The sequence below is a fragment of the Tinamus guttatus genome, unplaced genomic scaffold (genome assembly GCF_059628265.1).
Source record: "Tinamus guttatus ecotype Peru unplaced genomic scaffold, ASM5962826v1 Tinamus_guttatus_pri_ptg000244l, whole genome shotgun sequence".
Taxonomy (NCBI): Eukaryota; Metazoa; Chordata; class Aves; order Tinamiformes; family Tinamidae; genus Tinamus; species Tinamus guttatus.
Window position 1 is genome coordinate 1,638,164 of NW_028288778.1, and position 27,910 is coordinate 1,666,073.

General features: G+C 63.4%; 1 protein-coding gene across 1 annotated transcript; it reads right to left on the reverse strand.

The window, feature by feature from the left end:
* Positions 1-208: 208 nt before the first annotated feature.
* ZFPM1 (zinc finger protein, FOG family member 1) lies at positions 209-26,813 on the reverse strand. The gene is made up of 10 exons (XM_088526248.1): positions 26,698-26,813; positions 16,911-17,062; positions 15,244-15,334; positions 6,164-6,297; positions 4,064-4,166; positions 3,338-3,550; positions 3,030-3,254; positions 2,860-2,955; positions 2,615-2,767; positions 209-2,115 (listed from the first exon to the last, which is right to left on the reverse strand). Exons 1-10 carry the CDS (start codon positions 26,735-26,737, stop codon positions 236-238), a joined length of 3,087 nt encoding a protein of 1,028 aa, XP_088382374.1. The 5' UTR covers positions 26,738-26,813; the 3' UTR covers positions 209-235.
* Between the last annotated feature and the right edge of the window lie 1,097 nt (positions 26,814-27,910).

Below are 27,910 nucleotides of genomic sequence, written 5' to 3' on the forward strand. Positions count from 1 at the left end.
GGACACGCACGCACCGGGGCCAACCCCAGCCCCTGCCCTGTAGTGTCTCTTGGGCCCTCGCGGTGGAGGGCACGGGGCAGGGGGGTGCCCGCTGCGCCTCGGTTTCCCCGCGCCGCAAGAGGGGACCGTGCGGCCGCCGTGCGCCCGCACCGCGCTCCCGTTATAAATACACAAGCAGCAGCTCCGGGCACGCGGCGCCGCGCTCGGCCGCGTGCCCGCACGGCTGCCCGCGGGTCTATTTGACGTGCTCGGCGGCGTGCGAGGAGCAGTAATACTTCTTGTGCGCGATGAAGGTGGAGAGGCTGCTGAACCTGATGTTGCAGAGGCGGCAGTAGCGCGGGTTGCCGTTGGGCACGGCGCCCGCCGCCCCTTTGCCCGCGCCGCCCTGCGCGCCCTCCTTGTCCGTGCAAGCGAGCGGCGGCGGCGGCGACGCGGCGGGCGGGCGCCCGGCGTCGCGCGGCGCCTCGGGCGAGGCGGGCGGCGAGGCGGGCGGCCGGGGGCTGCCGTCGGCATCGCGCCCGTTGTTGAGGCTGTCCCGGCGCGGGCGGCCCGGCGAGGCGGCGGGCGGCTCGGCGCTGCCGGCGGCCTCGGCCAGCCCGTGGGCGCTGCGCAGGTGCTCGGCCAGCTCGCCCGCGGGCGCCCCGTTCAGAGGGCAGTAGGGGCACGCGGCCAGGCTGGTGGCGCGCGGCGGCGGCGGCGTGTCGCCCGCGGCGTCCTTCATGCGCTGCAGGCGCCGCAGCGTGGCGGGCTGCAGCGGCGTGGCCGGGCACTGGTACTTCTTGTGCGCCAGGTAGCCGTCGAGGCTGTGGAAGCTCACGCGGCACGCCGTGCACTCGTGGTAGTCGGCCAGCGGCGGCAGCGGCGCCGTCTCCCCGCTCTGCGCCCGCGGCTTCTTGCTCAGGTCGATGGGGCCGTCGGCGTCGGGTGGTGGCGGCGGCGGCGGCGCCGGGCGCAGCGGGGCGGCCGCCTCGGCTTGGGGCGGGCGGCGCGCGGGGCCGGGCGCCCCGTGGATCTCGTAGAGCTTGCGGCGCTTGCGGGTGCGCAGCGGCTGCGGCGGCGGCGGTGGCGGCTTGGCGGCGGGGCGCCGCAGCGGCGGGTCGTGGCGCGAGGCGCAGTAGAAGCGCTTGTGCACGGCGTACGTCTCGTGGCGGCTGAAGCGGATGTTGCACGCCTCGCACAGCGTCTTGCTCGGGTCCTCGTCCCCCTCGTCCACCGAGCTGCCGGGGCTGGGGCTGCCCTCGCTGCCGCGCGCCGACGCCGCCTCCGGAGACCCTGCTTTGCAGCGGCCCTCCTCGGCGCGCGGCTCCGGCGGCGTCGCGGCCCGGCAGCCCTCGCCCTCCGCGGGGCCCTCGCCGCCCGATGCCACCGCCGCCTTGGGGACCGCCTTGGGCTTGCGCGGCCCCAGGGCGCCGTCCTCGGCCACGTGGCGGCTGGAGCAGTAGAGGCGCTTGTGCACGTAGTAGTTGTTGACGTTGTTGAAGGTGATCTCGCACTCGAAGCACGTGGCGCCCTTGGGCGCGGGCGCCGCGCCGGCACCGTAGAGCGCCGGCGGCCCCGCGCCCTGGCCCTGCTTCAGCCGGCTGTGCACCAGCTCCGACATCTTGGCCAGGATCTCGGAGGCTTGCGGCACCACGGCCGCCTCGTGCCCGAAGAGGTACTGCGGCAGGAAGACGGTGCCGCCGGCCGTGCCGGCGCCCGGCTCGCTGGGCACCGGGCTGGAGCCCGGCGTGGGGCTCGCCAGCTCCAACTTCACCTTGCCCGAGGGCAGGCTGCGGGGCGATGACGTCCGCGAGTCGGGCTCCGCGCCGGGGCTGCCCGGCGCCTCCGCTCGGGCCGTGCTTTTGGGCGCCTCCGGCTCCTCCTTGATGCGCACGGGCGGCACCGGCTCCGAGGAGGAGGACAAGGAGGAGGAGGAGGAGGAGGAGGAGGAGGATGGCGCGTCAGCGCTGGGCGCCCTGGACTCGCCGTCGGGCGCCTCGGCGGGCGGCGAGACGGTGCCGGCGGGCGGCGAGGCGGGCGCGGGGCCGTGCAGCGCGGCGCGGGGCGGCAGCGCCTCGGCCAGGAAGCCCGGCAGGCTGCACTTCAGCACCGGCGCGTTGTTCGGCTGGCTCAGCCCTGCCAGCGGGGGAGAGAGGCGCTGCTGTCACCGCGGTGGCACCCGGACACTGTGCAAGGCTTGCGGGGGGGTCACCTGGCAGCTTGCAAGGTGGGTCTTGGCGAGGTGGCACCTTGCAAGGGGGGCAAGGTGGCACTTTGCAAGTGGGGGTCTGGGCAAGGTGCTGCTTTGCAAGGTGGATTGTTGTGGAAAGATGGCATCTTGCAAGGGGGGGGTCCTACCAAGGTGGCACTTTGCAATGTGGGCAGTTCATTTGACAACTTGGCACTTTGCAAGGGGTGTCTTGGCAAGAGGCCCCTTGCAGGCAGGGGTCTGGGCATGGTGGTACCTTGCAAGGGTGGTTCCCTTGACACTGTGGAAGTGTGGGACACCTCAAAAGGACAGGTTCTCTTGGCACTCTGACAGTAAGCAAGAGGGGTTCCCCTGGCAGAGGTGCTGGGAAGGGTCCCCAAACCTGTCCCCAGCCCATGCCCGGGGCTGCGGGTCCCCCGTACTCACCCGGGGCGAGGGGCTTGGCGGCGGGCAGGCTGGGTGGCCCTGGCGAGTACACCTCGCCCTTGGAGCCCGGCTGGCAGATCATGTGGTTGGTGACCAGGTGGCTGTAGAGGATGTCCCGCGTGGTGGAGATGAAGCCGCAGCTGTGGCAGACGCCTGCGGGGAGGCCGCGGCGGCGCGGGCCGTGAGCCGGGGTCCTCCGGAGCCCCCCAGGCCGAGGCGGTGCCCGCGGGGCCGGGCGCACTCACCGTTGAGCGTGTCCGTGTGCACCTTGAGGTGCCGCTCGCAGTTGGCCTTGGTGGTGAAGGCGGACAGGCAGATGAGGCAGATGAAGGGCCGCTCTCCTGCAAGGCGCACGGAGGGACGCGTGAGCCGCGCGCCCGCGGCGCTCCCCCCGGCTCCCCGCGCCGGCCCCTACCGCTGTGGCTGCGCATGTGGATCTCCAGGGAGCTGGCGCTGGGGCAGCTCTTCTTGCACTGCGGGAAGGGGCACACGCGCTCGTTGGGGTAGCTCTCCTTGGGCTTGTCGTCGGCGGCCGGCGCGGCGCCGCTGGCCCGGCTGGCGCAGTAGTAGAGCAGGTGGGCTTGCAGGTTGCGCTCGCTGCGGTACCAGATGCCGCAGTCCTTGCAGGGGAAGACGTCCTCTGCGGAGGGCAGCGCACGGGGACAGCGTGGCAGCGAGCACCCCAACCCCGGCCCCCGCGCCGCGCCGTCCCCCGGGACTCACTGTTGACCACGGCCGTGGCCAGGATGGCCGCCATGCCGGCTTGCTGCGGCAGGAGCTGGATGTCGGAGCGCAGCGCGGCCGGGTAGGGCGAGTCGGCGGGTGCCTCCGCTTTGGGCGCGTGGTTGCCGATGGCCGCGGGCTCGGCCAGCACGAAGGCGCGCAGGGCCTCGTCCTGCCGCACGGCGCGCGTCGTCCGGCACCACAGCGCTGCGTCTGCCCACAGGGGACAAGGGTCGGCGGGGACAGTGGCCTCGGGTGCCGCGCGCTAAGCCCGGCCTTGCCTGGAGATGGCGGTGTCAGCCCGCGCGCGAGCCGCGCGCTTGCGGGGATGCCGCGCGGCGCTTTGCGGTGCCACCGAGGTCTGCACTGACACTTGCACTGCATTTTGCACTGGTGCCTGTGCCGAGTTCTGCACTGCTGCTTGCACTGCATTTTGCACCAATACTTGCACCAATTTTTTGTGCAGTTTCTGGCACCAAATTTGTGCGCTGTTGCTTGCACCAAATTTGTGCACCGATGCTTGCGCCCCGTTTTGCACTGGTGCTTGCACCCTGTTTTGCACCAGCGCTGGCAGTAAGGCTTGCACCGGCCGCTGCATGCTGGGACCCTCCTGCCTCGCATCCCTTAGCCCAGTTGTCACCCGGGGAAGGGACAGAGCAGGAAGGGGACACAGGAGCACCTGCGGCTGGGATGTCTGCGCCACAGCGCAGCGGGGCAGGTACCAACCCTTGCTGTAGATGACGGCGTTGGCGTCGGGCTCGGCGGGCACCAGTGGCAGTCGGGACAGCCAGCAGCTCTCGTCACCCAGCACCAGTGTCACGGGCGCACTCTGCCAAGAGCCAAAACAGCGACGGGTGAGAGCCCAGACCCAGCGGGGCCGAGGTGGGGACCGTCCCCCTTCACCGCATGGTGCCAACCCCAGCCCCGCGCCAGCTCCCCGCTCACTAATGAATATTAATGAGTAGAGGAAGGGGGGAAAATTAATCTGCCTGATCCTCCGATGGCTGCCGCGGTAACGATATGAAATCTAATTATTCCTCCCAATATTTCTAAACCCTCCAACTCCGACTGACAGTCTCGGCCGGTTTCGGCCTTATCGCCGCGAGGAGCCGAGCGCTCGCGGCGTGATAAACCCGCGTGGCGCTGCCAGGCCCCGCGGGCGCCGCGCTGCGACGCGGGATCCGTCCCCGCCGGGGCGCGGAGGCGGTTTCGGCTGCACCACGGAGCCGCTCGGGGCGCGGGGCCGCCGTCCGCGCGGGCTGCGGCGCCCGCGGTGGCACCGGCAGCCGTCGCGGTGCTTCCCGCCGCCGGCCCCCGGCCCACGCTGAGCAGCCTTCCTTGTTTTGCCTCGAACAAAGAGGTCAGTGTGTGCGCGCAGCACCGGCCCCGATAACCATCGGAAACCCTATCTGCGCCGCATCCGCCCGGGCCGCCGCTATCTGGGGCACCGCGAGCCCTCCTCGCCGCCCGGCCTCGGCTTTCGCTGCCCCTCGGTGCTCTCGGTGTCCCCAGCTCCATCGGTCCCCAGCCCCATCGTGCTCGGGGACGCACAGAGCGATGCTCCCGGTGGAAATAAGGCCACCAATCCCCGCGCCGTGTGCCCAAACTGATGCCCAACATCTATACGAGGAGATGCAGGACCGTTTTGGGGAGGCCCTCCCAAGCCTCCCCCGCCAGCGCCAGCCGAGGGACCCAAGGGCGACAGCCCCTATCAGGGATGGAGCTGCGATTCCTGCCTCGGTTCCCCAAACAGAGATAGGGTGGGAGGCGAGCAGAGGAGAGCAGGGCTGGGACTCATCAGCCCAGCTCGATAAGGGAGCTGCTGAAATGGGAGCAAAAATATTTAGACAATAAATGAAGTATCAGAAAAAAGCTGCGCATATCTTTAAGAAATCAATCATCCTGTACCGGGTGTCTGGACACACGGCGCCAACCGGGAGATAGGGAGCCAAACTGGGCAGATAAGGGTTAATCAAGGATTTAATTCGGCAAAGATAAACGGGCCTGAGCTAAAAAAAAAGAGAGAGAGAGAGAAGAGGAGGAGGTGGGGACGGAGCCAAGACTTCCTGCGAGATCTCCAGCCTCGGAGACCCGGCTGGAGCTCCCTGCTCTTGGCACGGCTCCGGGAGGGGACTGCGAGCCCACGGATGGACAGGGAGCACGTGGCCGTCCCTGCAGCCTTGCAGTGGGACACGTTGTCACCGCAGCCTGTACAATGCCCGCCAGCGTCCCTTGTGCGGGACGCATGCACACGTGCATGCACAAGCATGCACACATGCATGCGCTGCCTTTGCAGCCATCCCTGTCTCCCAGCCGCTCGAGCTCATCCTCATCCACCAAAAGCGATGGAAATCCCTTGGGGGATAGGCACTAAACCCGATGCAATCCAGCTCTGCAAGAGGGTCCTCTCCTCTCTCCTTATCACATCATTCTGGTCGTCCCCATGGCCCGAAACGTCACCTACAACCAATGGCACCGGGTGCAGCTGCTTGTGCCGCCTGCACCTCTGCTGGGTGCAAACATGGGGTGGAAAACCTGGACCCCGAACAGCTTGGCAAGGAGACGGCAGCGGGTGTTTGTAAAGCTGTTAGGGGGCTGCACGATACAACCCGGCCACGATAGGTATTAACGGAGCAGGTGGCTCCCATGGGTGGCCACCAAGCATTGGCTTCGACAGCACCATTGCAGCTGGGTCCAGGGATGGAGGCCTGAGGCTCCATCCACTGCATGGTGCTCCCGGGGGAAAGTCCTCCAAAACCTGCTTCCTCTCCCCAAACTCGTCTTTGCCGCGGGGGCTTCCCTGTGCCGTCCCCGCGGAGCCCTTACCGTCTCGTTCTGCCCCGGAGACGCCGGCTCGCTGTGCACGTTGCCCGGGAAGGGGCCCCAGGAGAAGCCCTCGGGGAGGCTCCGTCGGGCCCGCACGCCGCTCTCGCCCTCCTGTGCGGCCAGCGCCAGCTCATCTGCGGAGAGACGGGGACAGCGTGAGGACGTGGGGACCGCGGGGACCTCCTCGCTCGGGGACCTTCACCGGCTGCTGCTTTATCCGCAGCATCCCCAGGCGCAGCCGGAGGTGCCTCCTCTAAAGCCGGGAAGGCAATGGCAGGACAAGTCTCGTGCACATTTGGGAGGGTTTCCTGCATATGCGGAGTGAGAAGCAAAGCGCCAACGGACAAATTCTGGGACAGCCCCAGGGCTGTTCCAGCGGCCAGGAGCGAGCCGGGAGCGAGCCGGTCCCGGGGGGTCCGGGCACGGCGCGGCGGAAGGAGCACTTCCCATCCCTGCGCCCAAAGTCGCTGCGGCTGCAGGGCTTAATGGCTTTGATGATCTGATAAGGCTCTGGTTTAATGGGTGAGATAACATGTTAATACACTATGGAGGCAGCTCTAAAATGTTTTAACGGTGCCTTTGTCTTTCGGCACGCAGATAAGGTGGCAGGTAACCAATACTGGGGCGGATGCAGGCCGCCAAGCTCCGCTCGGGAGCCCCAGGAGCATCCCAACGGGAAGCTCGGATGCACGGATGCCCAAGCTTTGGAGGTGCCCGCGGAGGAGCAAGAGCGCTCAGCGCATGCTCAGCTCTGCCCGCTGGCTTTGCACCCATGGGAATGGCTCCGTAATGGAGCAAAACCAGCGGACATCCAGGCCCTTTTTCCAGCTGCTCCCCTCGCGCTGAGCCCAGTGCCGGCGGCTGAGGGCCCCAGGTCCTGCATTGCGGGGGAGACTCCACTGGTTTGAGTGCAAAGTGCTTCCCAAAGCCGAAGCGCAGGGAGGCTGAAAAGATCCCATGGCTGCGGAGATTGAAATCTGATGTGTTTATTAGCCAGGCTGACATCTGGATCCTCTCTGCGCCGGGGTTATTCGAGGTGAGCGCCGGGAAGCGCTGGGTGTTGAGCGAGGGCCGGAGGCGCCCGCGGTTGCCAGATCCGGCTGCTGCCGCAGGCTCCTCTGCAGCGAGAAACGTGTGATCCCAGCGGAGCTGGGGCTGCTGCCGCCCCAGGCAGGGAAGCACCGGAGAAAGGTCCTTTGGGAAAGGGGTCCTCCGCGCAGCGGACACGGAGCAGCTGAGCAAGGATGCCAAGGAGCTGGGAAGGAGCGTGGCCACCACGGCCATGCTCTGCCCAGCAGCTCGGGATGCAACCGGCATCCTGGGCACGATGCAGCGGGCAAGCAGGGCCCGGGGCTGAGCAGGGCTGCAGGATCCAAAGGGAGTTTTCCCACTCCCACAGCCCAGTGGAACTTTGCAAGATGCTGCAATTCCAGACTGCATGCAGAGTGTGTCAGGCCACAGCGGGGTGGCAGCCCGGACTGCGCCGCGTGGGCTGCAAAGCCAGGAGTGACCCAAAGGCTGGTCCTCACCCTGCCATCCTCCCGCTCGCCAAATCGTTTCCAATGCACAAACTGCACCTGATTCCCAAAGCTCCGGTGCCCGACATCCTGGCGCAACACCCAGGCGAGCAGGGACCGTGGTGCTGCCCTGTGCCCCGTGCACCAGAATCACCGTCTCCGGGCTCCTCCCGAGTCACCCATGGAGCTGCCGGAGCTGAGCCGCTCCTTGGGAAGCCATCCCCACCCGAGCCCAACGGCCACCTCGTCTCCCCCTCCGCCGCTTTCTGCCTCCCTTCCCCACGTCCCGCTGTTAATCAGCGGCGCTCGGGTCAGGAGACCACGTCTCCCAGATAAGAGCGTTCGCCTGACACTTCCCATGTCAGAGCACTTCATCTTCGGCATATCAATCCCCAGCAGAGAAAACACACAGGCGCTGATAAAGAGAAAACCGTTCCCGACAGGGGGACAAAAATAGTGCCGCGGCGGCCGCCCCGCGGGCGCTTGGGCCCCGGCGCGCTGCCAGGGGCAGCTCTGTCCCGGAGCAGGATGCGGAGGCACCGAGGACGGGAGGCGCAGGGCGATTTCCAAAGGAAACAAGCAGCACTGCTGCATTCCCCTTCTCCAGCCAGCACCGTGCCGGGAAAGTTCCTAGGAGGCCTCGGAGCTGCTGCACATTTATTCCCCCGGCTTTGGATGTGAGCGGGAAGGGAGCAGCAGCAACGCACACGGAGCGACCCGCGCGCGCGCTTGGCGCCGGGAGCAAAGTCCGCGCGCGCTCCCGCCGCGGGGGCTGCCCTCGCCGCAGCCTCGAGCTGCGACACCGGCGCTCGGTTTCACCGCCCCGCAGGTTAATACAATTCCCGTTTATCTAATCTCCCCATCGCTTCCCGGCGAGGCGGCACCCCATTGGCTCCGGCCCGCCAGCCGGCCCGGGAGTTATCGCAGGAATTCCTATCTCCGAGATCATTAACCAAATTGGGCAGGGATCGGGGCTGTTTGCTTTCGATTGCAAAGAAAAGCAGCAAAAAAAATAAAAGGGAAAGAAGGCGAGGAGAGCAGAGCGGTTGGTGCACCTGCTGCGCGCGCCGTCCCGCCGTGCCCGCCCTTTGCACCGCTGCGGGATGCAGCAGGGCTCTGCAGAGTGGTGCGGGGTCCCCAGGAGGTTCCTGCGAGCCCCGGCCTCGCCATGGTGCTGTGGCCAGCCAGGATATAATGGGAATATGGAAAAACATCCTGAGCGCGGGACCTGGGCTTGGCGGCATCCCCAAGGAAAGGGTGCTGCAAAGAGGCAGGGGTGCATCGCGGAGAGGGAGGGTCTGCCAGGAACGCTGCAAGCCCCAGGTCTCCCATTCCTGCAGCAGCCTGGCCTGGCCCTGCCGAGATTTCCGGAGGCATCCAGAGGTTGCAGAGGGTAGCGAGGACCCAGCCCCTGGATGCATCCACCTTGGAGCGTGCAGTGGCCGGAGACAGCGAGTTCCGAGCTGCCCGGGTCTCCCTGGAGCCACCCAGTGCCCGGAGCACTTCCCGGCACCCTCGCTCCTTGCCTGTGGGATAACCGCACTCGCTCACCTCCCTTTGCGCTTATCTCCTCATCGAGAGATTTCAAAGAAATAGCCTGAGCTCTGCTGGAGAGCAAAGATTAATCCTGTCATCACACCGCTGCCATTTATCGGCTGATAAATGAAAGAGAAAAAGGCTCGGCTGCCATCCGAGCTCCCTCCTGGAACGCCGGGGTGGGCAGCGGGCACGGATCGCCGCAGTGCCGGCGCCAAGGGGTCTGGGCATGGGCTGCCCGGGGACATGCGCTTCTCACACCAGCTCCAGAGGAGGAATTAAACCCCCAGGGTCACCCCCTGCTCATTGCTCCGTGTCGGTAAGGACTGAGCACGCCGCAAAGCGCCGCTGGCCACGAGGGCAGCGAGCGGGTCTAGAGCAAGGACAGGGCACACGGGGGCTCACGGGCTGGACTTGGCACCACGTCTTCCCCTACAGTGACACCCAAAGTCTCCACAACCCCGTTCGCTGGGGACCAAAGCCATCCTCCAGGCCGTGGAAATAAATAGTGTAGGAAAAGGGGACGGTGAGGACGTGCCACCCGCTGCAGTGGGTGCCCCAGGCAGGCTCCTGGGGTCTCTACGCAGATGCACACACATGTGTGCACCTGCACGCACATACCACACGCGCACACCTGCATGCACATCTGCATGCACCTGCAGCGCATGCGCACACCTGCAGCGCATGCGCGCACGACCACGCACGAGCTCCCTCTCCAGGCACGCAGCGCGGCCTCGAAACATGCAGGCACCAAGCAGGCGGGAAGGCAGCGGCTGCCCAGGCCACCTGCACTGGCCCACGGCCACCGGACCAGTTTGCACCGAGCTCAGTGGCCCTTCGAGCCCAGTCGGGGCTGCATCCCAAGAGGAGCCGAGGACTGGACACCCCCTCTCCCAACAGCCGCTTCCACGGCCTCCCTCCGCTCTCCCCGAACCTATTCCCAAGACGTTAATCAAAGCTGGGCTACCGAATTGGATCTGCCCTTCCGCAGGGATCGCTGATTCGAGGGCTCCGGAGTGTTTGCAGCTGCCTGGATACTATCTGGATAAATACTGCTATCAGGGAGTCATGCGCCCGCTCCCCAGCACGAGCGGCACCGCGCGCTCCTCCGCGCACAGCCAGGGGTGCCATGGGGGGACAAGCGGTACCGGCAGCATCGCGGGCAGCTGATCCCTGGGATAAAACCCCTCGTCCTGCTTTGCGGAGGCCCTGATGTGGGGCTGAGCCGATGCGCGGATCCAAAACATGCCCCAGGATGGGGGGGTCCCAGCATCAGGGCGCCCACGAGCACAGACACCCACCGCAGCTTCTGTTTTTAGCAGCTGCTAACGCGAGGCGGAAGGAATAAATCCTGACAACTCAACTAGCGCAATGATGTGATGGCACCGCTCCGATAAGATGGAGGGAGCCGATTGGGAAGAGTCTTAAGCTGCAAACACGCAGCATCTCCACTCTTCACCTCCGCGCACAAAGGGAAATCTCTCCAAAGGGGCTAAGCAGATTATCCCGGCTTTGCCGTCCCGGGTGCTCGAGTAATCAGGGCAGCCTTGGGAACAACAAAGGAGCAAGCGGGGCTGCCACCGGAGCGGGCGCCGGCGGGCAGGGAGGACACAGGGATGCAGCCTGTGGGATGCAGGATCTGGAGCATCCTCCCGGGAAGAGCAGCAGCACCTGGGCCAGCTCCGTTCCCGCTCGGTGCCAGGGAGACGAGGGCAGGGGGCAAACACGGATGCTGCCGGGGAGGGGAGAGCAAAGCGGTGGTTCCATGTGGCTCAGGGGCTTCCATCCCGGCACCGATGTGCCCGGATCCCACGGCTCCGAGCCCGGCCCCGCTCCCTGCATCCCTCCCTGCTCCGGCAGGGCTGGTGCGCACGGGGCCGCGGGCCGGGAGGCGAGGGGAGCGCGCGGTGGCCCTTATCGCTGCCAACCATCGCTTGCGATTTATTGATTTCTTGACTCAGTACAACAGCAAATCTTTATCGCGCTGAACCCTGACCCCGCTTAATGGAGGAGCTGTTAGCTACGCGGAGCAGCAAGGCGGGCACTTCCCGGTGTCCCCGCGGGTCCCCTCAGGGCGAAGGCGGCACCCTCCCCACCGGGGCACATCGGTGCCACGCGCGCCAGCTGTGCCGAGGTGGCCCAGCTGGCGGGCGAGCGGCCACGTGGCACCGGGTCCCAATAACCGCCCGCTCCCGGGCCGTTTGCATTGAGGGTGTCGCTGCCGGCTGCGGAGCAGCCGTGCTGCGGGAAAGGCCGGCTGCGGGGAGCAGGAAAGGGCGAGGAGGAGGAGGAGGAGGAGGGCAGGGGGCCGGGAGGAAGGCGGGCGCCCACCTGTTTGGCGCAGACAATGCGCGCGGCCCCGCTGCGAGATGCTATCGCGGCTCATTTCTGCGCTCCGCGCGTGCCCTCCCGGCCAGGATATGATCAGACCCCGGCGGCCGGGGGCTCTTTGTTGCACCGAGCAGCTCTATTGGCAGATCGGGGGGAAATAAGCAGCAGGAATGAAATTATAAAGCTCTGAGTGGGCACAAAGCAAGAAAACTTGGAGGCTCCCAAGGGTGCAGGCGCCCGAGCCGGGCCCCGCGGCGATGGGGACACGGGGGCTCCGCTGTGCCCCATCCCGGCCACGCGCCGCGGGCTCCGGCGGGAGCGAGGCCGTGCAGGAAGCCCGGGCGGGAGGAGGAAGCGGAGTTAAGGGGCCCGGAGCCGCTGGCCAGATATGATGAGCCGGGGAGATATCCCGTCCGGAAAAGGGGAGGGGGAAACCGCAGCGGGGGGTCCCGGCCGCGCGCGCGGGCAGCAGCGCCAGGCGAGCGGGGTGATTGGCGGCTGCCCGTCCCCGCGGAGCGGCTTGGAGCGCCCTCGGGAGCAGGGAAGGAGGGACGGGGACGGACAGCGGGGCTCTGCCCCATTGCCGGACATGGGGACAGTGCTGCTGCTCTGCGGGAACGGCCAGCCCGTGCAGCCCTCCATGCTCGCACTGTCCCCAAACTGGTCCCGGCATTCCAGCAGTGTCCCCAAACCATCCCCGTGTCCCTCCATCCCAGCAGTGTCCCCAAACCGGCAATGGCAACACTCCACTCGGCAGTGTCCCCAGACCAGCCCCAGCATCCCTCCACCCTGGCCCTGTCCCCAAATTGGCCCCCATATCCCTCCATCTCAGCCATGTCCCCAAACCAGTCCCAGCGTCCTTCCAGCATAGCAGTGTCCCCAACCGGCCCTGGCATCCCTGCATCACAGTGGTGTCCCCAAATTGGCCCCTGCTTCCCTCCATCCTGGCAGTGTCCCCAAGCCCAGGACTTGCCAAGGTGCTGCAGCTGGGGATCCCTGGGCAGCATCAGCAGGGCCAGGGTCCCCTTTGCAGCCCCCAGGTTGGGACAGGGCTGTCACCGACCCTGATGGTGCCGTCCTGGCCGGGTGCTGCTTTCCACGCATGGAGCTTTTGCATGCGGCGCTCACCCTAACGGGGACCAGGACACGCGGGGACCCTGCGATGTGGGGACTGTTCCCCCAAGCCCTGGTGTCCTCCACGCTCCCTCCGCACCAAGCGTGCCGCTCCATAGCAAACACCTCTCCCCACGGCTCGGCCCCGCTCCGAGCGATAAAGAGGAATAGCTGGAATAATTTCTCCCACCCACACATACCAAAGCCGAGGGAAAAGGGGAAAAAATAAGAGCGCGCGGCGGGGCCGGCGCAATCGGGCAGATCTGGCGCGGGGTGTCCGTCAGGACGAGCCGTCCCTCCTCACCGTGCCCTGCTCGCCCCGATAATAAACCTTGAGGTTTGCACACAAACTCCGGGCGCCGAGAGATTATTGAGACAGGAGTCGCGGCGCCGATAAACACAACGGAACGAGCGCGGCAGGCGAACGGGAAGGAGGAGGCGGGGAGCAAAGGAAGTTTTCCCCGGCCTTGCAGCAGTGCGGGCACGGGGCAGAGCGCGGCGCAGTCGCCCCGTGCAGCCCGTACCGGGGTGCAAACCGCTCTGCAGCGCTGGTTCTGGGGCCCGTGGAGCAGCCGGGCGCCCCGGGCCGGGGCTACCTGGCAGGCGCACGCGTGGCGGCCGCCGGGCGGGATGTGGGCAGGCGATAGGTCTGCTTTGGTGCGGCGGCTGATCGCTATCGGGCGGCGCAGGCCGCGGGGCGCGCGCGCGCGGGGACTCGCTGGGGTGGCGTAACGCGGCCGAGCGGCGCTTCGGGCCGCGACCAGGGTCATGGGGACGCTCCAAATGCCACCTGGGCTGGCCAGAGCCGAGGGGCCTCCGCGTCTCCCCCAAGCGAGGGATGGGGGCATGCGGTGCGGGAAAGCCCGGGCTGAGATCCGTGGCGGTGCTATGAGCCCCTCTATCCCCCCTGGCTCCAATTCCAGCAGGGAATTGGGCTGGATTTGGGGGCGCGTGAGAGCACCCCAGAGCATGGGCAGTACAGGATCCCTGCTGGAAGAGGTTGGCAGTGGGATGGAGCGCACCAAGGACAGGGCAACCTGATCCGCATCCAGCCCCTTCCTGGCTCACCAGGCACCCAAGCAGGAGGTGAGCGGCTGGCCCGGTCCATCTGCAGCGCTCCCAAGTCGAGGATTATAGATTATGGCTATCAGCTATTTGCATATCAGAATTTGAGGCCACCAGCCCCTGCAGCGAGCAAGGTCATTTCTAAGATAAAAACACCCTCCTGCTCCCGCGCTGCCCGCGCACCTCCTGGCTGGCACAGCCCCTTTGCCCGGCTCCCGGCATCACCCCAAAACACAGCGCAAACCACAAGGAGTCGCAAAATCCCTTTGGAAAAACCCCGGAGAGCCCCAGGCGCATTGGGCTGAGCACGAGCGCAACTCGTTGCACCCGCGGCAAGGCGCGAACAAAGGCGGCCGGGAGCCGCGGCCGCGCCGCCCCCCTCTGCTGCCAGTGCTGACATACGGCGGATCCTGCCAGATAAAGAAGAAAATTCCGGCTGCGCAGAGTTTCCCTTTTTGCCAGCTCCATCCCTGATAAGTGCCGAGCCTGCAGAGCGCCTGATAGACGGGCTATCGCGGCGGTTAGCGCGGGAGGAACAGCCTATCGCGGCAGCATCGCCGGACCGCCATCAACTCCCCGCCACACAGAAATTAATACCACTCCAATTACCAGAATAGAGATGGGCTGGGAGAAGGCGATAATAAAAATCTCTTTTACATAAAGAATGCAAATAACTGGGCCGAGGGAAGGGGGAAGGGGAGGCAGGGTTGTTTCGGGGGCTGTTGCCTTGTCCCGGGTGTTGCAGTTGTTGCAATGAGGCCGTTGCAATGGTGAGTATTGCAACGGGGCCGAGCTGGCAGCAAGTGAGCAGGAAGCTCCCTCCTGGAAAGGCCCGGGAATGCCGGTGCGCTGTGGAGCGCCCGGCAATGGGGACGTGGGGGCAAAGGGCTGGGAGCGGATGAGGAGGCGCGAGCGGCAGCTCCTTCCTGCCGCGGCCTCCCGGAAGGGCCGGGATATCAGCGGGGCCGGCATGCGCTTCCCAGCGCTCCGGAGCGGCCTCTCCTCCGAGCGCATCCTGCTCCGGCACGGCGGCCTCGGAAGCCGCCGGCGCGCATGCCCTGGCAGCCGGCCCTTCCCGAGGCTCCTGCATGGAGCCCGCAACGCTGCAGCCTGCCCGTGTCCAGGGCGCCCCTTCCCGTCCTGTCCGCAGGGAGGAAAGGCAGGATAAACCTGCCGGGATAGCGCGGCCGCCCCTGCCGGAACGCCGTGCCGTGCCGCGGTGCTGCCGTCCACGCCGCTCGCGACGCCGCTAGACGCCTCGCTCGCTGCTCGGGGTTTTGATAGGCATCGCAGCGCGCTCCCGCGCTCGCCTTGTGGTTGCCCGCGGCTTATCGGCGCGCCCGGGGAGCCGCAAGCGCCCGGCCTTTCCCGTCTCCCTGCTCCCCATCCCCGTCAGGGATGCGACCGGCCCCGCTCGCGTTGCCTTTCCCGGGAGAACCCTCGCGACGCGCTTGTCCCGCAGCCCTGCTCCGGGCTCGCGCCGGCGTCCGCAGGAGGGCAGGGAATCGGGGCACTCACCTGGCCCGCTCCAGGCGGGCTCCGCAGGGCTTTCTCCTGGATCCTGCTCCTCCGGCTCCTTCGGACTCTCCGGGGCGTCTTTAGGCTCTGCCTCTGCAGCGAGAGCGGGAAGGTCACGCGCGGGAGCACTCAGATGCAGCCCCGGAGCCGGGACATAATTCGGGGCCGAACCTTGAGCCCAAAACTCTCCCTACGACTCGTCCTCGCCTGGGAGGGTCCCGGCGCCCCCGGCCCCGCGCCCGTCACGGCTCTATTTGTGGCGTATTCATAGCAACTTGATAACAATTATTTTCCCCATTAGCTGCTGTTCGAGATGGGGCTGATAATGCCTATCTGCATATGACAGTGTGGAAGATTAGCGCCCAAAGTACATGTTTGCCTTCGCGTCCCGGGCGGATAACCGGAGCGGAGCCCAATCGATAGGCGCCATAGAGAACACCCAGGGGTGACGTCACCGGCATTGGAGATTATTAATACAGGTGATAAGCGGAATGATTAACATCAAATAAATCAATCACCGGGTATAAAAGTCCTATTATTTTTGGCTATAAATCAAAGTGCCTGGCATATTGATTTTTATCCATCGCGCTGAAAGCTTTAGTGGCCGTTATTGCTGCCTGCCGTTATCTCCGCTATCACCTTTTTATCAAAGCGGGTTAGTGCCAGGTGCAGCTCCGCGCCGGGGCTCCCAGCGCCCGCGCCCCCGGCCCCGCACCCCGCGCCGCTTCGCCCCGCGCCGCTGCCTGCGCCCGCGGTGCCGGTTTCGGGGGGCTGCGGCGGAGGAAGGAAACCGGCGCTTCCCCGGAGCCGCCCCCGGAGCCGCCCCAGCCTTGCCCCGCCGCCCGTTATCTCGCAGGGCGCCACAAACATTAACCGGGTTAGGATTTGCCCCCACCTCCACAGGAAGGAACCGGGAGGATATCTAGGAACTGGCTCGGCCCGGCCCTGAAACGCAGCCACCCGCGGGGTGGGGCGGCGGCAGGCAGACGGCAGGCCGGTTGCGTCGCGTTGCAGCGTGCCGTGTCGCAGCGTGCCGTGCTGCAGCGTGCCGCGTGGCACCGGGACATGTCACGTTGCATTGTGTCATGTTCCACTGTGCAGTGCTGCATTGTACTCTGCCAGGTTGCACCATGCTGCGTTGCACCATGCTGCGTGGCACCGTGCCATGCCATGTTGCATTGTGTCATGTTGCACTGTGCAGTGCTGCATTGTACTGTGGCAGGTTGCAGCATGCCGCGTTGCACCATGTTGTGCTGCATTGCATCATGCCATGCCACACTGCATCATGAAATGTTGCACTGTGCTATTCCGTGTTGCATCGTGCCGTATTGCACCATGCTGCACCACACTATGCCACATTGCATCATGCCACGATGTGCCATGCCACGCTGTACTGTGCCATGCCATGTTGAATCATGCCATGTTGCTCAGTGCCATGTCGCACCATGCCATGCCAATTTGCAACATGCGATGTTGCACTGCATTGCATCGCGCTGTGTTGCATTGTGCCATGCCATGCTGCTCCATGCCATGCCACACTGCACCATGCCATGCTGCATTGCAGGGCGTCCAGGCTGCTTTCCCCCTGCACCAGGCTTGCCCGCACGGATCCCGGAGGGATGCCCACCCGCGATGCTCATCCCGTCGGGAGCGTGCGGGGTGCCGGCCTTACCGGGCAGCTCGTGGTGCGGTTCCCCGTCGGGGCTGGGTGCATCGCGCTCCGAGGAGCCCTCGCGGTCCGAGGTGGCCCCTTCCCTCTCCAAGGGGCTGGAGTCACCCGCCGCTGTGTCCTCGCCGTCCTCCATCTCTCCCAAGGAACCTGCCGAAACACAAGGGCCGCGTGGGGTGGTCATGGGGGCTCTCAACACAGTCCTGGGAAGCGTCACCCCCCCTGGCTTGCCATCATGTCCATCCTGGATGGGGACACCCTCCCGAAGCCCTTCTCCCCTTTGGGCAGCTCCCAATCTGGCAGCTTTTACTGCTGCTTTCACCAGCTCGCGGGGGACTTCTTTGTGCATCATCGAGGGAAAGATTTGGGGGGAAAACATGGGTTTTAGGGCTCATTTTCCCAATACGTGGGAACCCAGCAGAGCCTGTCACCAGCCGCCCAGTGCTGCGGTACCCAAAAACACCCTTGTACCACCATCTCCACGGCAACGCAGCATCCCTTGGCGGACCAGCCCCCAAGCCCCATTAAAACCCCATTAGACATAAATATTTCCAGTATATCCGTAAGCGCAGGTGGCTCTGGCGGCGCGCGCGGGCCGGGGCGCGGGGGGCGCGGGCGCCGCAGCCTCGCCGTGACTCCAGGCGGGGATATTTACAGCGGCAGAACAAAGGCGCCGTAATCGAGACAAAGACGACAACAATGAGCGTGGAGAAAGAGGCTGCCGGAGCAGCGGAGGCAATTTATTCTAATTCTGCTAATTTCAGTTCCAGCACAATTAAAAAGGCTCTGATAATATTCAGAAACAATCGGCCGCTAACAAATCGCTTCTCTCGCCGTAAATGAAACATTGTTAGGCTAATTTTTCCCTTCACGCCTTCGCGGCTCTCGGGCTCCTGATAAAGTTAACCCGACTCTTGCCTCCTTCCTGGCTCTCTATGTTCTCCTGGGAGTGGGAAGGCAGGGATACGGGCTTGGGGACACAGGCTGAGTGCCCCATAGGGATAAGGGATGGGCCTGGTGGCCCCCATGCTCATGCCCCATCCCAGCATTCGCATCCCAGCATCCGCATCCCCATGCCTGCATCCTTGTCCCCTTTCATCCCTGGGGATGCGCCCAGGCTGTGGAGCCTCCGCGGCCACCGCGCTCCTGACCGTGTGGGTTAAACCAACTACCAGATAGGCTATAAAAAAGGGGAAAAAAAGAAAAAAAAGGAAAAGAAAAAAAAAAGAGAGAGAGAGGGAGAGAGAGAGCCAGAGCAGGGCGCGGAGCGTCATTTCTCCGGGATTGCTGGAAGCCTCGCACAGTTATCACCTCACACAGCCTCCCTCGGCTTGCCTGATCTGTCTATTCTTCATTAAGCAAATACGCCGAAATGGAAATGAAAACATAATAGCTATTTGATTTTCGGCGAGATATTTTGCATATTGGTTCAGTGCTGATAGCGGAATTTCATCAACTCCCTTTTTTCATGCTTTAAAACTGAATTACTGAGGCTGGCTTTACAGAGAGGGGAAGAGCCAAAAAACGCTCCGCTCCGAGATCCTCCGCTTAGACGATTAACTCTTCTCCCTCCCTCCTGCTCCTGCTTTTCCTGCTTTTTTTTCTTTTTTTTGATAACAAGGGAGGGTTTTTTTAGATTGCAGTGGTTGTAAAAACTTGCTGCGATCTGAGGATGTGCCCGGCCAGCTGGGTGCCGCTGGGGTCCAAGCGTGGCGTTTTCTGGGAGGGAGCAGGGAAAGGCCGGGCCCTCGGCTCTGCTCCGGCATCTCCCGTCCCTTCTCCTGCAGCATCTTCAAGAGCCCAATCCCGCATCCGCACCTGCGCTATCCCAAAATATCAGCCCACCCTGGTGTATGGCTAGTGCCACCCTGTAGCTCGGAGCTACTGTGTTGGGAATGAGGTGACCACAGGCCCATCACCATCCCCTCCAGCCGGATCCTACCAGCATCTCCTCCTGCATCCCGGGAGCGGGTCAGGATCTGCTTCCCAATGATGCCGGAGGCACCAGGGCTGCTGCCGGCTCAGCAGGACCATCAATCCCAAGACCACTGGCCTTGGAGAGAATCCTTGTGCCAGAGACCCCCTTGGGCGAAACCCATCCCTATCTCCAGCCCCGGAGGCTCCGGTGTGGCAACGTTGGGGACCAGAGTGTCACACTCCAACCAGGGACCAACGAACCGCGATTCCTCGCACGTGTTCGGATAATTAAACAAAAGGGGAAAAAAAGACAGAGGGAGGGAGATTTTTCCAGGCCGCCCAGAGGGAGACCCTGGAGCTCCGGAGAGGCGGCACGCAGGCGCGAGCGGCGCGATAAGCAGCCCCGGGAGCAGATAGAAAATAGCAACAGCTTCGGACTTTCCCAGCGGCTCGGGACGGGAGGAGGAGCAGGCGCAGCCGATGCTCCCTGACCGAAAGGGAGAGGCCTTCGTTTGAAAGAATTAAATAAATAATTGCTAATTTGATAATAAATAAATAAAAACATGAGGACCAGGCTCCCCCCAGGTCTGCAGAGTGCGAACTGGTGCTTCCAGCCATGGACCAGCTCTGGAATAGCTCCTACCCTCTCCAGCTCCCTTTCCTTCCCTGTTGGCTCTGCCCTGGTGACTTCTCCAGGGTCTTGTAGCGGGGTTGGGCTTTCCCAGCCCATAGTAATCACCAGCCAGGGCAGTGTGGGAGCGAGCTGGGATCCGGGATGATCCAAACCGCGCGGTATCCGATCGGATCCCGGCTGGCGCTTCGTGCCCAGCTTGCCCTCCTGCCACGGTGGCTCTCCAGGAGTGCCGACGCTCCGGGCTGCCTTGGATGTCCCAAATCCCGCAGCACCTGCGGGCAGCCTTGGACTGCGGCTCCAGCAGCCAGGAATCGGCCTGGTTTCCCCTGGACTGGACCAGTGCTCCAGTGACCCGGTCGATCTCACCCATTGGGACCACATGGAGCTTGTGCCACTGTGGCCACAACAACTATTCAAGGATTTGGGGGGACAGGATAAGTCAAGACCTCAAAACGCAGCAGCACCGGCAAGGCAGGGATGGCTCCACGTGCCCAGCGTGGCACAGGGGAACAGCCCAGAGCTCCTGCTGCAAAAAGGGGCGAGCGTGACCGTGCCAGCCAGGAAAGGGGCTCGGTGCAGAGCACCGGCAGCACCAGCGCGATGCGGGCGCCGCTATCAGCCGGCGCGCAGCTCCGCGGCGGCACCCGGGCACCGGGCTCCCCTGCACGCCGCTATCGGCCCGTCGAGCATCAACCCAGTGCGAGGGGCCGATAGCGCCGGGGCCGAGCCCTATCTGCGCCCGCCGAGGGGGCCCGGCTCCATCGCGCGCAGATAAAGGCAGCGCGCGGCGCTCCTGGCCGCCGGAGCATCCCCGAAACTCCGGGGCCCCGGCCGAAGAAAAGACAAGGAGCGGCCGAGCCTGAGAAAAAGCAGCCGTGCTGATAGCGGAGAGATTGGTTTCAGCCGGAGCTGCTCGCCCTGCCAAGTCCATCTCCTATCTGCGCGGGGTGCGCTTACTTAACATTCATCACCGCCTGAACTCTGTAACTTTATCAGCGGCCGAGCATGGCGCCATCGCCGGGCCCGGCCATTCCCGGCTCGCAGATAGCCCCGATAGCGCTGGAGATTACGGCAGATCGGCGCGCGCCGATCGGGGGGCCGCGCTCATACGCGCGGGAGCGAGCGCGGCCGCCACGGGGCCGATAAAGCACCCGTGGGTTCTAGGAGAGGCTAACGGATGGGGATGGGAGGACGGGGTCGCGGCGGGTCTTAGCGCCATCCTGGTTTCACATCCCAAACCTCAGAGCCTTGGGGCTTCCCAAGCAGAAAATTCCTCAATTCCACCACTTTTTTTTTTCTCCAAAATGCAATAAAGTCATTCCAGTGCTCTAATGGAACGGGTCCCCACCAGGGCACACGGCCAGCCCCATCCCGATGCCACCAGTGCGAGATGGGGATGCCAGGGCCTTCCACAACTCATTACAGGGGGATGAAAGGAAGCAGGGCAGGGGAGGACAGGGAAAAGGCTCAGCCTGGTGTCCCCCAACCCCAATCTTTCCCTCACTGCCAAACTAGTGGCCACGTTTCTGCCCCAGCTCCTCCAAGTTTGGGTCTGTGCAAATGCGTGCGCCCAGGCTTTGCTTTTTTCTTTCTTTCTTTTTTTTTTTTTTTCCTGTTCTTGGCATTTTGGTGGAGCGAGATAAGAGTAAAAAACAACAGAGCTGCTCAGAGAGTGAAAAAGGGAGATAGATAACACAGATACCGACTCCTACACAAAACAGTCCTGGCTTTATCGTTGCTTTTTATCACAGTTCCTTTAAAAAAAATAAAATAAAGAGAACAGCCCAACTGGAATGGGGCAACACATTAAAAAAATGAACTTTATACTGTTTGCTCTTTAGTTTTATATTTAGATGAAACAAACTTGGGGTTTTGTTGTTTTGCGGGTGATACCTTCTTCTGTGCAAGGAACCTAAGGGTCTGCACGTCCTGTTTCCTCCTAGAGGGATCATTTAGCAACTTGAATTAAATTAAAATTAAGGAAAGCAATAAAGTATGCAGGAGAAAAGTGATTTTTAGGAGGTGCCACCTCTGTGCAGCAGGTGACCGGGCTCCTTGGGGTGAATCCGGCTGCTCCCATGGACTCGCTTTGGCCAAGCGGGCATGAAGCCTTGGGCATCCCCAAACCCGGAGCAGATGGAGGCACCCGGAGCAGACGGAGGCACCCGGAGCTTCTTCATTGCCAGTTGCGGAGCATCCTTGGGGATGCGGCAACGGCTTCCAAGAAAACCCTTCGCGCTGCCAGCTGCAGAAGTCCAGGCTTGCCCACAGCGGGACGATGGATCCGCGGTGCTTGTCCCCACGGTCCCCAACACAGCCAGGGAAGGGCATTTCACAGCAAGAGACCCACGGGGCATTGCAAGAAAGAAGGAAAAGGAGCAAAAAGCAGCAGGAAAAAAAAAAAAAAGGGACTGGCGGTTTTTCCCTCCCCTTGCACTCCCTTCCCTACCTTCTTTTTGAAAAACATAATTTATCTGTGTATTATCAAGAAATCCAGACACTTTAATCAGTGAGCTATGAAGTCAGTATTTCCATTCTTATCTAGCGGAGGAGTGGAAATGGAGAGCAGATAGGCAGCTCCGAGCCGATCCGTGGTGGGGAATGTTAATGGGAGGAGCGGCGGAGCCATTGGCTACCGAGCCGCCGCTATCGCTGCCATTATCGGCGCTTTATCGCCGCAACCATCGCGGCGCAGTAATGGGGCCAGTTCAACTTTCCGCATTATCATCGGAGCCACGCCGAGAGCGAGAGGCCTCGGCTGGGAGACGGAGAAGCCGCCGAGCTTCCCCCTTTGGAAAACCACGGGAAGGGAGAAAAGCCACGGGGAGAAGGGAGGCAGCGGCCAGCAGGTCAACCCGGATCCGCGGGGCATCCGCGCGGTGCGGAAGCGCTTTGCCTCCCGCATGGGAGATGTCGAGAAAATATGTTGATGTGAGAAAGGGGAGATAAAGGATTATTTTGGAGGAAAAAAAGGCCGTGGAAGGCGCTTATCGGGAGTGAGTCACAGGCGCACACTCCTTAACCCCAGTGCAGCCCAAGGTCAGCGGTTGCATTCCTCGCGCCGCCGCGGCCCTTCCAAAAAAACACGCGGCCGCAGGAACAATGAGGAGCCTTTGCCGCCCGCCGCCGCCATCGGAAGAGGGAACTTTATTACCCCCGACGCACTTGAACTTTCCTGATAAAAGCGCCGAGCAGGACACGGGCTCTGCCAAGCGCGAGCGGAGGAAACTCCTGAGTCAGGCAGCAAGAAGCGGTCACGGGACGCGGCCCGGGAAAAACGGGGAAAAAGGGAAAAACACAGATGGGGCCGCAGGTTGGGGTCATTTGTCACCTTTTCCTATTTTGTTTGTAGTAACAGGCATTTTGAGGAACTACGAGGTCTTGGGGCCTTTTCCCGCCTGCTCCTGCTGGCTGTTCCCTTCCCTTGCACAGCAGAAAAGTGTCAAACCGGGTTTCCTTGCCCAAAGCGACGCTGCGAGCGGCTCAAGTGCCGCAGCACGAGCACGTGCTCCAAGGGTCCTCCGCCCTCCCTTGAAAAAGGGCGGGTTTAACCCAAAATGCACCAAAAAGGCAAGACCAGCTCCATCCTGGGCTCTGCCAGCCCCAACGCTCCCAGCTCGGGTGGCTCTGGAGAGCTGCGCTCTGCAGCATCCCTTGCTCCGGGATGCCAGCCGCATTCCCACGTCTTCCTGGCGGGATGCAGTTCCACGGCACGGGACGGCGCATCAGCAGCCGGAGCTCCGATCCCGGCCGGATCGGCACCAAAGCGGCTCCGGAGGCGGCCGCCTGCCAAACCCGCCGGCTCCGCGGGCGCCTGCCCGGCCGCTGCCGTCGGCAGAACTGGTTTTGCCGCAGCGCGCGCGGCGCTCCCGCGGCTGCCGGCTCCGGCGCTCCCGGACGGCATCCTGCAGCGTTCCCGGGTCTCCAGGCGCATGCGGTGCTGGTGGAACAAGCCCTTGGATGCGCCTACATCCTGCCTATGGATGCGGCAGCTGGACACGTCAGCACTGCTGTTTTCTCGACGGAAGAAGGATGGGAATGAGAGTATCGCCCATGCTGGGCGCATCCCCGCCTGCCAAATCCCGCATCCGGCCCGGAGCGGCGGCTTTCCCACGGCACTGCCATGCTCCCAGGCTGCATGGCCCCATTCCCAGCCCTCCACTGGGGAAAATGAGGCATGGAGCGGCCTGGGAAGGCAGGAAAAGGGCAGAGGAGCAGGAACCTGTCACCTGTGCGTTCCCGAATGGAAAACGCCGCCGTGGATAGGGAGCAAACAGAAGGAGAGGGCAGGAGGCGGGCCGGGAGGATCAAAGCCACCGGGTTACAGCACTGGTGCTAAAAATAGACACCGCGCTGGCTACCGGCATCGTGGCAAGCCCTTCCCGATGGTTTTCCAGTGGGACATGCGGGCAAAGCCCAGCGAGCGGGGCCAGCTGCGTCCCCCCGGGTGCTACAGCACAGAGCAGCTCCCACCAAGGCAGAATAGGGGAAAAAAACGACCCAAAAAAACACCCAACGTGAAGAAAAACCCCAGTCGCGAAGAGGCGCAGGTTTAACAACGCGATCGCGCCCGCTATCTCACACCATCTAATAGCAATTAAAGAATATCCACACACGAAAAATGCGGCGCCGCTTTCACGCCCCCCGCCCCCCCCGGTGTATTTGCTACACTTAGAATGGCAGATAGCGATCAAAAAAGAAAGTCAGCCTCCTTCGAACTAATGCAACATCTGCAGCTGATAACAGGCACTGAGGAGAGTTTGCCTTCCAAACGAAGCTCCTTTCAGAGCACATGCATGCAAGGGGGGCAAAAAACACCCCACCCTATCTATTAAAATATATATGTAACCCCCACCTCGCCATCAGATAATTAAAGCGCTTGCATTAATCACATTTGCAATAGAACAAATTGTTGGAGCCCTTTTGCCCCTCTTTTCAGTGTTTGTTATTGTAGCGAATCCTGCTCCAGTCTGGTTGGGAGAGATAAGTCGCCCTTATCGCACTTGGCGATCTGTATCAGTATGGAGATCGGGCCGCGGCGCCTATCGGGGTTCACATCTCCTCGAGCTGAAAGCAGAATAGAAAGGGAAAAAAAGAAGAAGAAGAAGAAAAAAAAACACCCACAGGCAGGCCCCTTGCAACCGCTGCGAGAAAACATTCGCTTCGAGTTCATTTAGGAAAAAATATATATATATTAGAAACAAAACAAACAACACACAGAGGCACATCAGCAATGTGAGATCAATCTCCCGCTTATCGCGCCGCTGATCTGGAGAGCCAGCGCTGTAACTGCATGCACGCGCAGCTGCCAGGAGCCGCGCTCGCCGTACGGGTGCCCGCGCTCCCATGTTTGAAGTTAATAAATATAACAGGCTATCTGGGTTGGAGATCAGCTCCTGCTCTCTATCAGCCGCTCGCATCTATCTACCAGCAGAACAAAAGACAGAAGAGAAAAAAAAAATAAAATAAAGACAGAAAAAAAAAAAAAAGCAGCAGCTGCACGGAGGTTGCTGCGCTTTCGCCGCCTCCGATGGGAGCATCCGGCAGCGCGGCGCTCCGGAGCATCCAGCGCGCCGGGCGCCCGCGAGCTGCCGCTTGCCAGCGGGTCCTAATACTCTCGCCCTGCAAACTGTCTCCTGGCATCGCCCGGCAAAATAGAAGTTGCTCTGCCCAGCTCGCTAAATTAGAAAGCACGAAAAAAAATAATAAAAAAAGAAGGTTAAACTAGCTGGTTAAATATAGTCCAGTGTCTGATCTTTGTCTTATCGCTCTTGGCGATCGCACGCTCTCTCCGCGATCTCCCCTTCGAGCCTATCTGCATCTTGCATCAAGACAAGAAAAAAAAAAAAAAGAAAAAAAAAAAGATGAAGAAGGAGAGGGAACATAGCGTCACTGAGCAAAATAAAATAAGCAGATACGGATCTGGAGGAGGTTTTAATGCTTCAGCCGAGATGATAAAAAGGATAGACTTTGTGGAAACAGGTCCGGTCTGTACATTAGAGGAGTCTGGTTACCGGAGCCCTGATTCATGCATACTTTTCTCTCCTCAGGAGAGAGCAGGAGCAGGCGGCAGGAACGCGCTCTCGCGGCGCTATACGTTTCTAATGACTGTTTTCATGTTGACACATACAGGAAGGGTTCCAAGCTTTCAGCTTTTAATCAGTTTTGGCCATCGCCGGCGGCCTGAGATCAGCCTCCCACTTTATCATTTCTTCACATCTCCAAAGCGAAACAGCAGAGGAAGGAGAGCCCAGCGGAGCCGCGTTCAGCACGGGCAGCGGCACTGCCCGGCCTGGAGGCCCCCCGCGCGCTCCCGCAAACGCTGGGGAGCCCGTGCAGTTAAATACCACCAAGCAGGCAACAACCTCCCGTGCAGCCTAACTGCAAGGAGGGGTGGGAAACAACGAGAGAAGTTGGATCAAACTAATCAGGAAAATTATCAAGGTAAAAAAAAAAAAAAAAAAAAAGGCAGGAGGAGGCAGCCGGGACTATTTTTAACTCTACCCGGGTAAAAGTCTAGCTGCGCGTTATCACCAGCGCAATCACCGCAGGCAGGGAAACAGGTAGGTGCAACTCAGCCGTGCAATTATTTCGCGGGGGAGATAACGCCCCGCAAGCGCGCGGCGGCCGGGCGCCTGCCCGCTCATCCCCGCGGCCTCCGGCCTGCTCGGGAAGCGGCGGCGGGGCCGGGGGGGGGGTGGGCACAACCGAAGCCCCTCGCCAAAAACTCCGCGCACTTGGCAGGGTTTTCCCGGCGGCTGCGGCGCGGTGGGTCCCGCGGGGCTTTGGGGGGGGATGCGGCCGCCCCCCTCGGCCCCGTCGCGGTGGCGGGGAGGCGGCCGCGGATAAGATCAGCCTTTCAGCCCCGTCCCGACGGCGCGATCTTATCGCGACGGGACTTGCAGAGCGGAATATTTCAGCGCCCTTATCGGCGCCCCGATCGGCAGCGCCGCTATCGGGAACATCGCGCTGGAAGGAGAGAGGGGAGAGGGAAAGGTGGGAGGGCGGCTGGGAGCGGGGCCGGGGGAGGCGCCGTCGGGGAGCCGGGGCGGGCAGCGGGTAGTAAAAGCGGCGTTGGGGCGGACGGTTGGAAATGGGGAAAAAGGGCTTAAAAAAGAAAAGAAAAAAGGGGGTGCGGGCAGAAGCAGGGGGAGGCGGTGCGGACCGAGCAGGCCCGACGCGGCGGTGAGGGGCGCCGGTGGCGGGAGCGGGGGGGGGGGGGGTCATCACTCACGCTTGATCTGCCGGGGGTTGCTCTGTTTCCTCCTGGACATCGCTCGGCGCGGGGCGAGCCCGGCGCCCCGGCTGGCGGCGCCGAGGGCGGCGGGTGGCGGTGGCGGCGGGGGCGGGGGGTGGCGGCGTGCGGGCCCCCGGCTGCTCGCATGCCCGCGGGGCCGGGGCGGGGGCCGGGGCCGGAGCAGGGGCCGGGGCCGGGGCCGGGGCCGCCGGGCGCCGCCGCCGCCGCCGCCGCCGCGGGTTTTTTCTCAATGGGGCCCCGCAGCGTCTCAAACGCGCGGAACGTTCCACGGGGGCGGAGCCGGCCCCCGCCGCGGGCGCCCATTGGCGGCCGCCACAAGCCCCGCCCTCCCTCCCCGAGGGACACGCCCACCGGATGGCGTGGCCGCCGCGGCGCCGCGCGGGGAGGGGCGGGGCTTTGTCGGCGAGGGGCGGGGCTTTGGCGGCGCGGGGCGGGGCTTGGCGGCGCGGGGCGGGGCGGCCGCTGGGGGGCGCGGCGGAGCCGGGGCCGGGTCGGGGGAGGCAGGGGAGGGGTTTGGGGGTGATGGGGGGGGTCTGAACCCCCATTTTGGGGTCTCCGTCCTCCCCTTTGGGGTCCCCCCGAGCCCGTACTGGGCGGTCCCACCCCTGGCTTTGGGGTGTCCCACCCCACGAGGTCTCCAATCCCCTCCCTGCGAGGTCTCCAGTCCCTCCTCGGGGTCCCCAAGCCTCTTGCAGTTCTTCAGCCCCCTGCTTTGGGCTCTTCCCCACTCCGAGGTCCACGGCCCCACTGGGACCCCCTTTCTCCCCCCTTTGCCCTTCCTGCCCCCCCAGGGTGTCCTTCAGCCTTCTTGTGGGTCCCCAAGACCCCCATTTTGAGCCTTCAATTGGGCTTCCCCCCCTGCCTCGGGTCCTCAGACCCCCTTCAGGACATCTCCTGCAGGCACCGTAGCCTCCATGTCCTCTGTGCCATCCCCAGCTCCCCTGCACAGGGGTAACCGGGGGACCCCCCCCATTCCACTGTCCCTGGAGGCATTTGGGGTGAGTCCCAGCACAGCAGGAGTGGGGAAGCGGAGGCTCCGGAGGAGGCCCCGCATCCCGGGCACTCTCCCAGGTCACCTCAGGGTACCAGAGATGCAGCAACACCGCCCCGAGCTCATCCCTTCCCAGCTTGTCCAGGGGGGCACAGTGGCTGTGCCGGGTGGATGCCGCAGCCGGGATGCTGCCCTGGG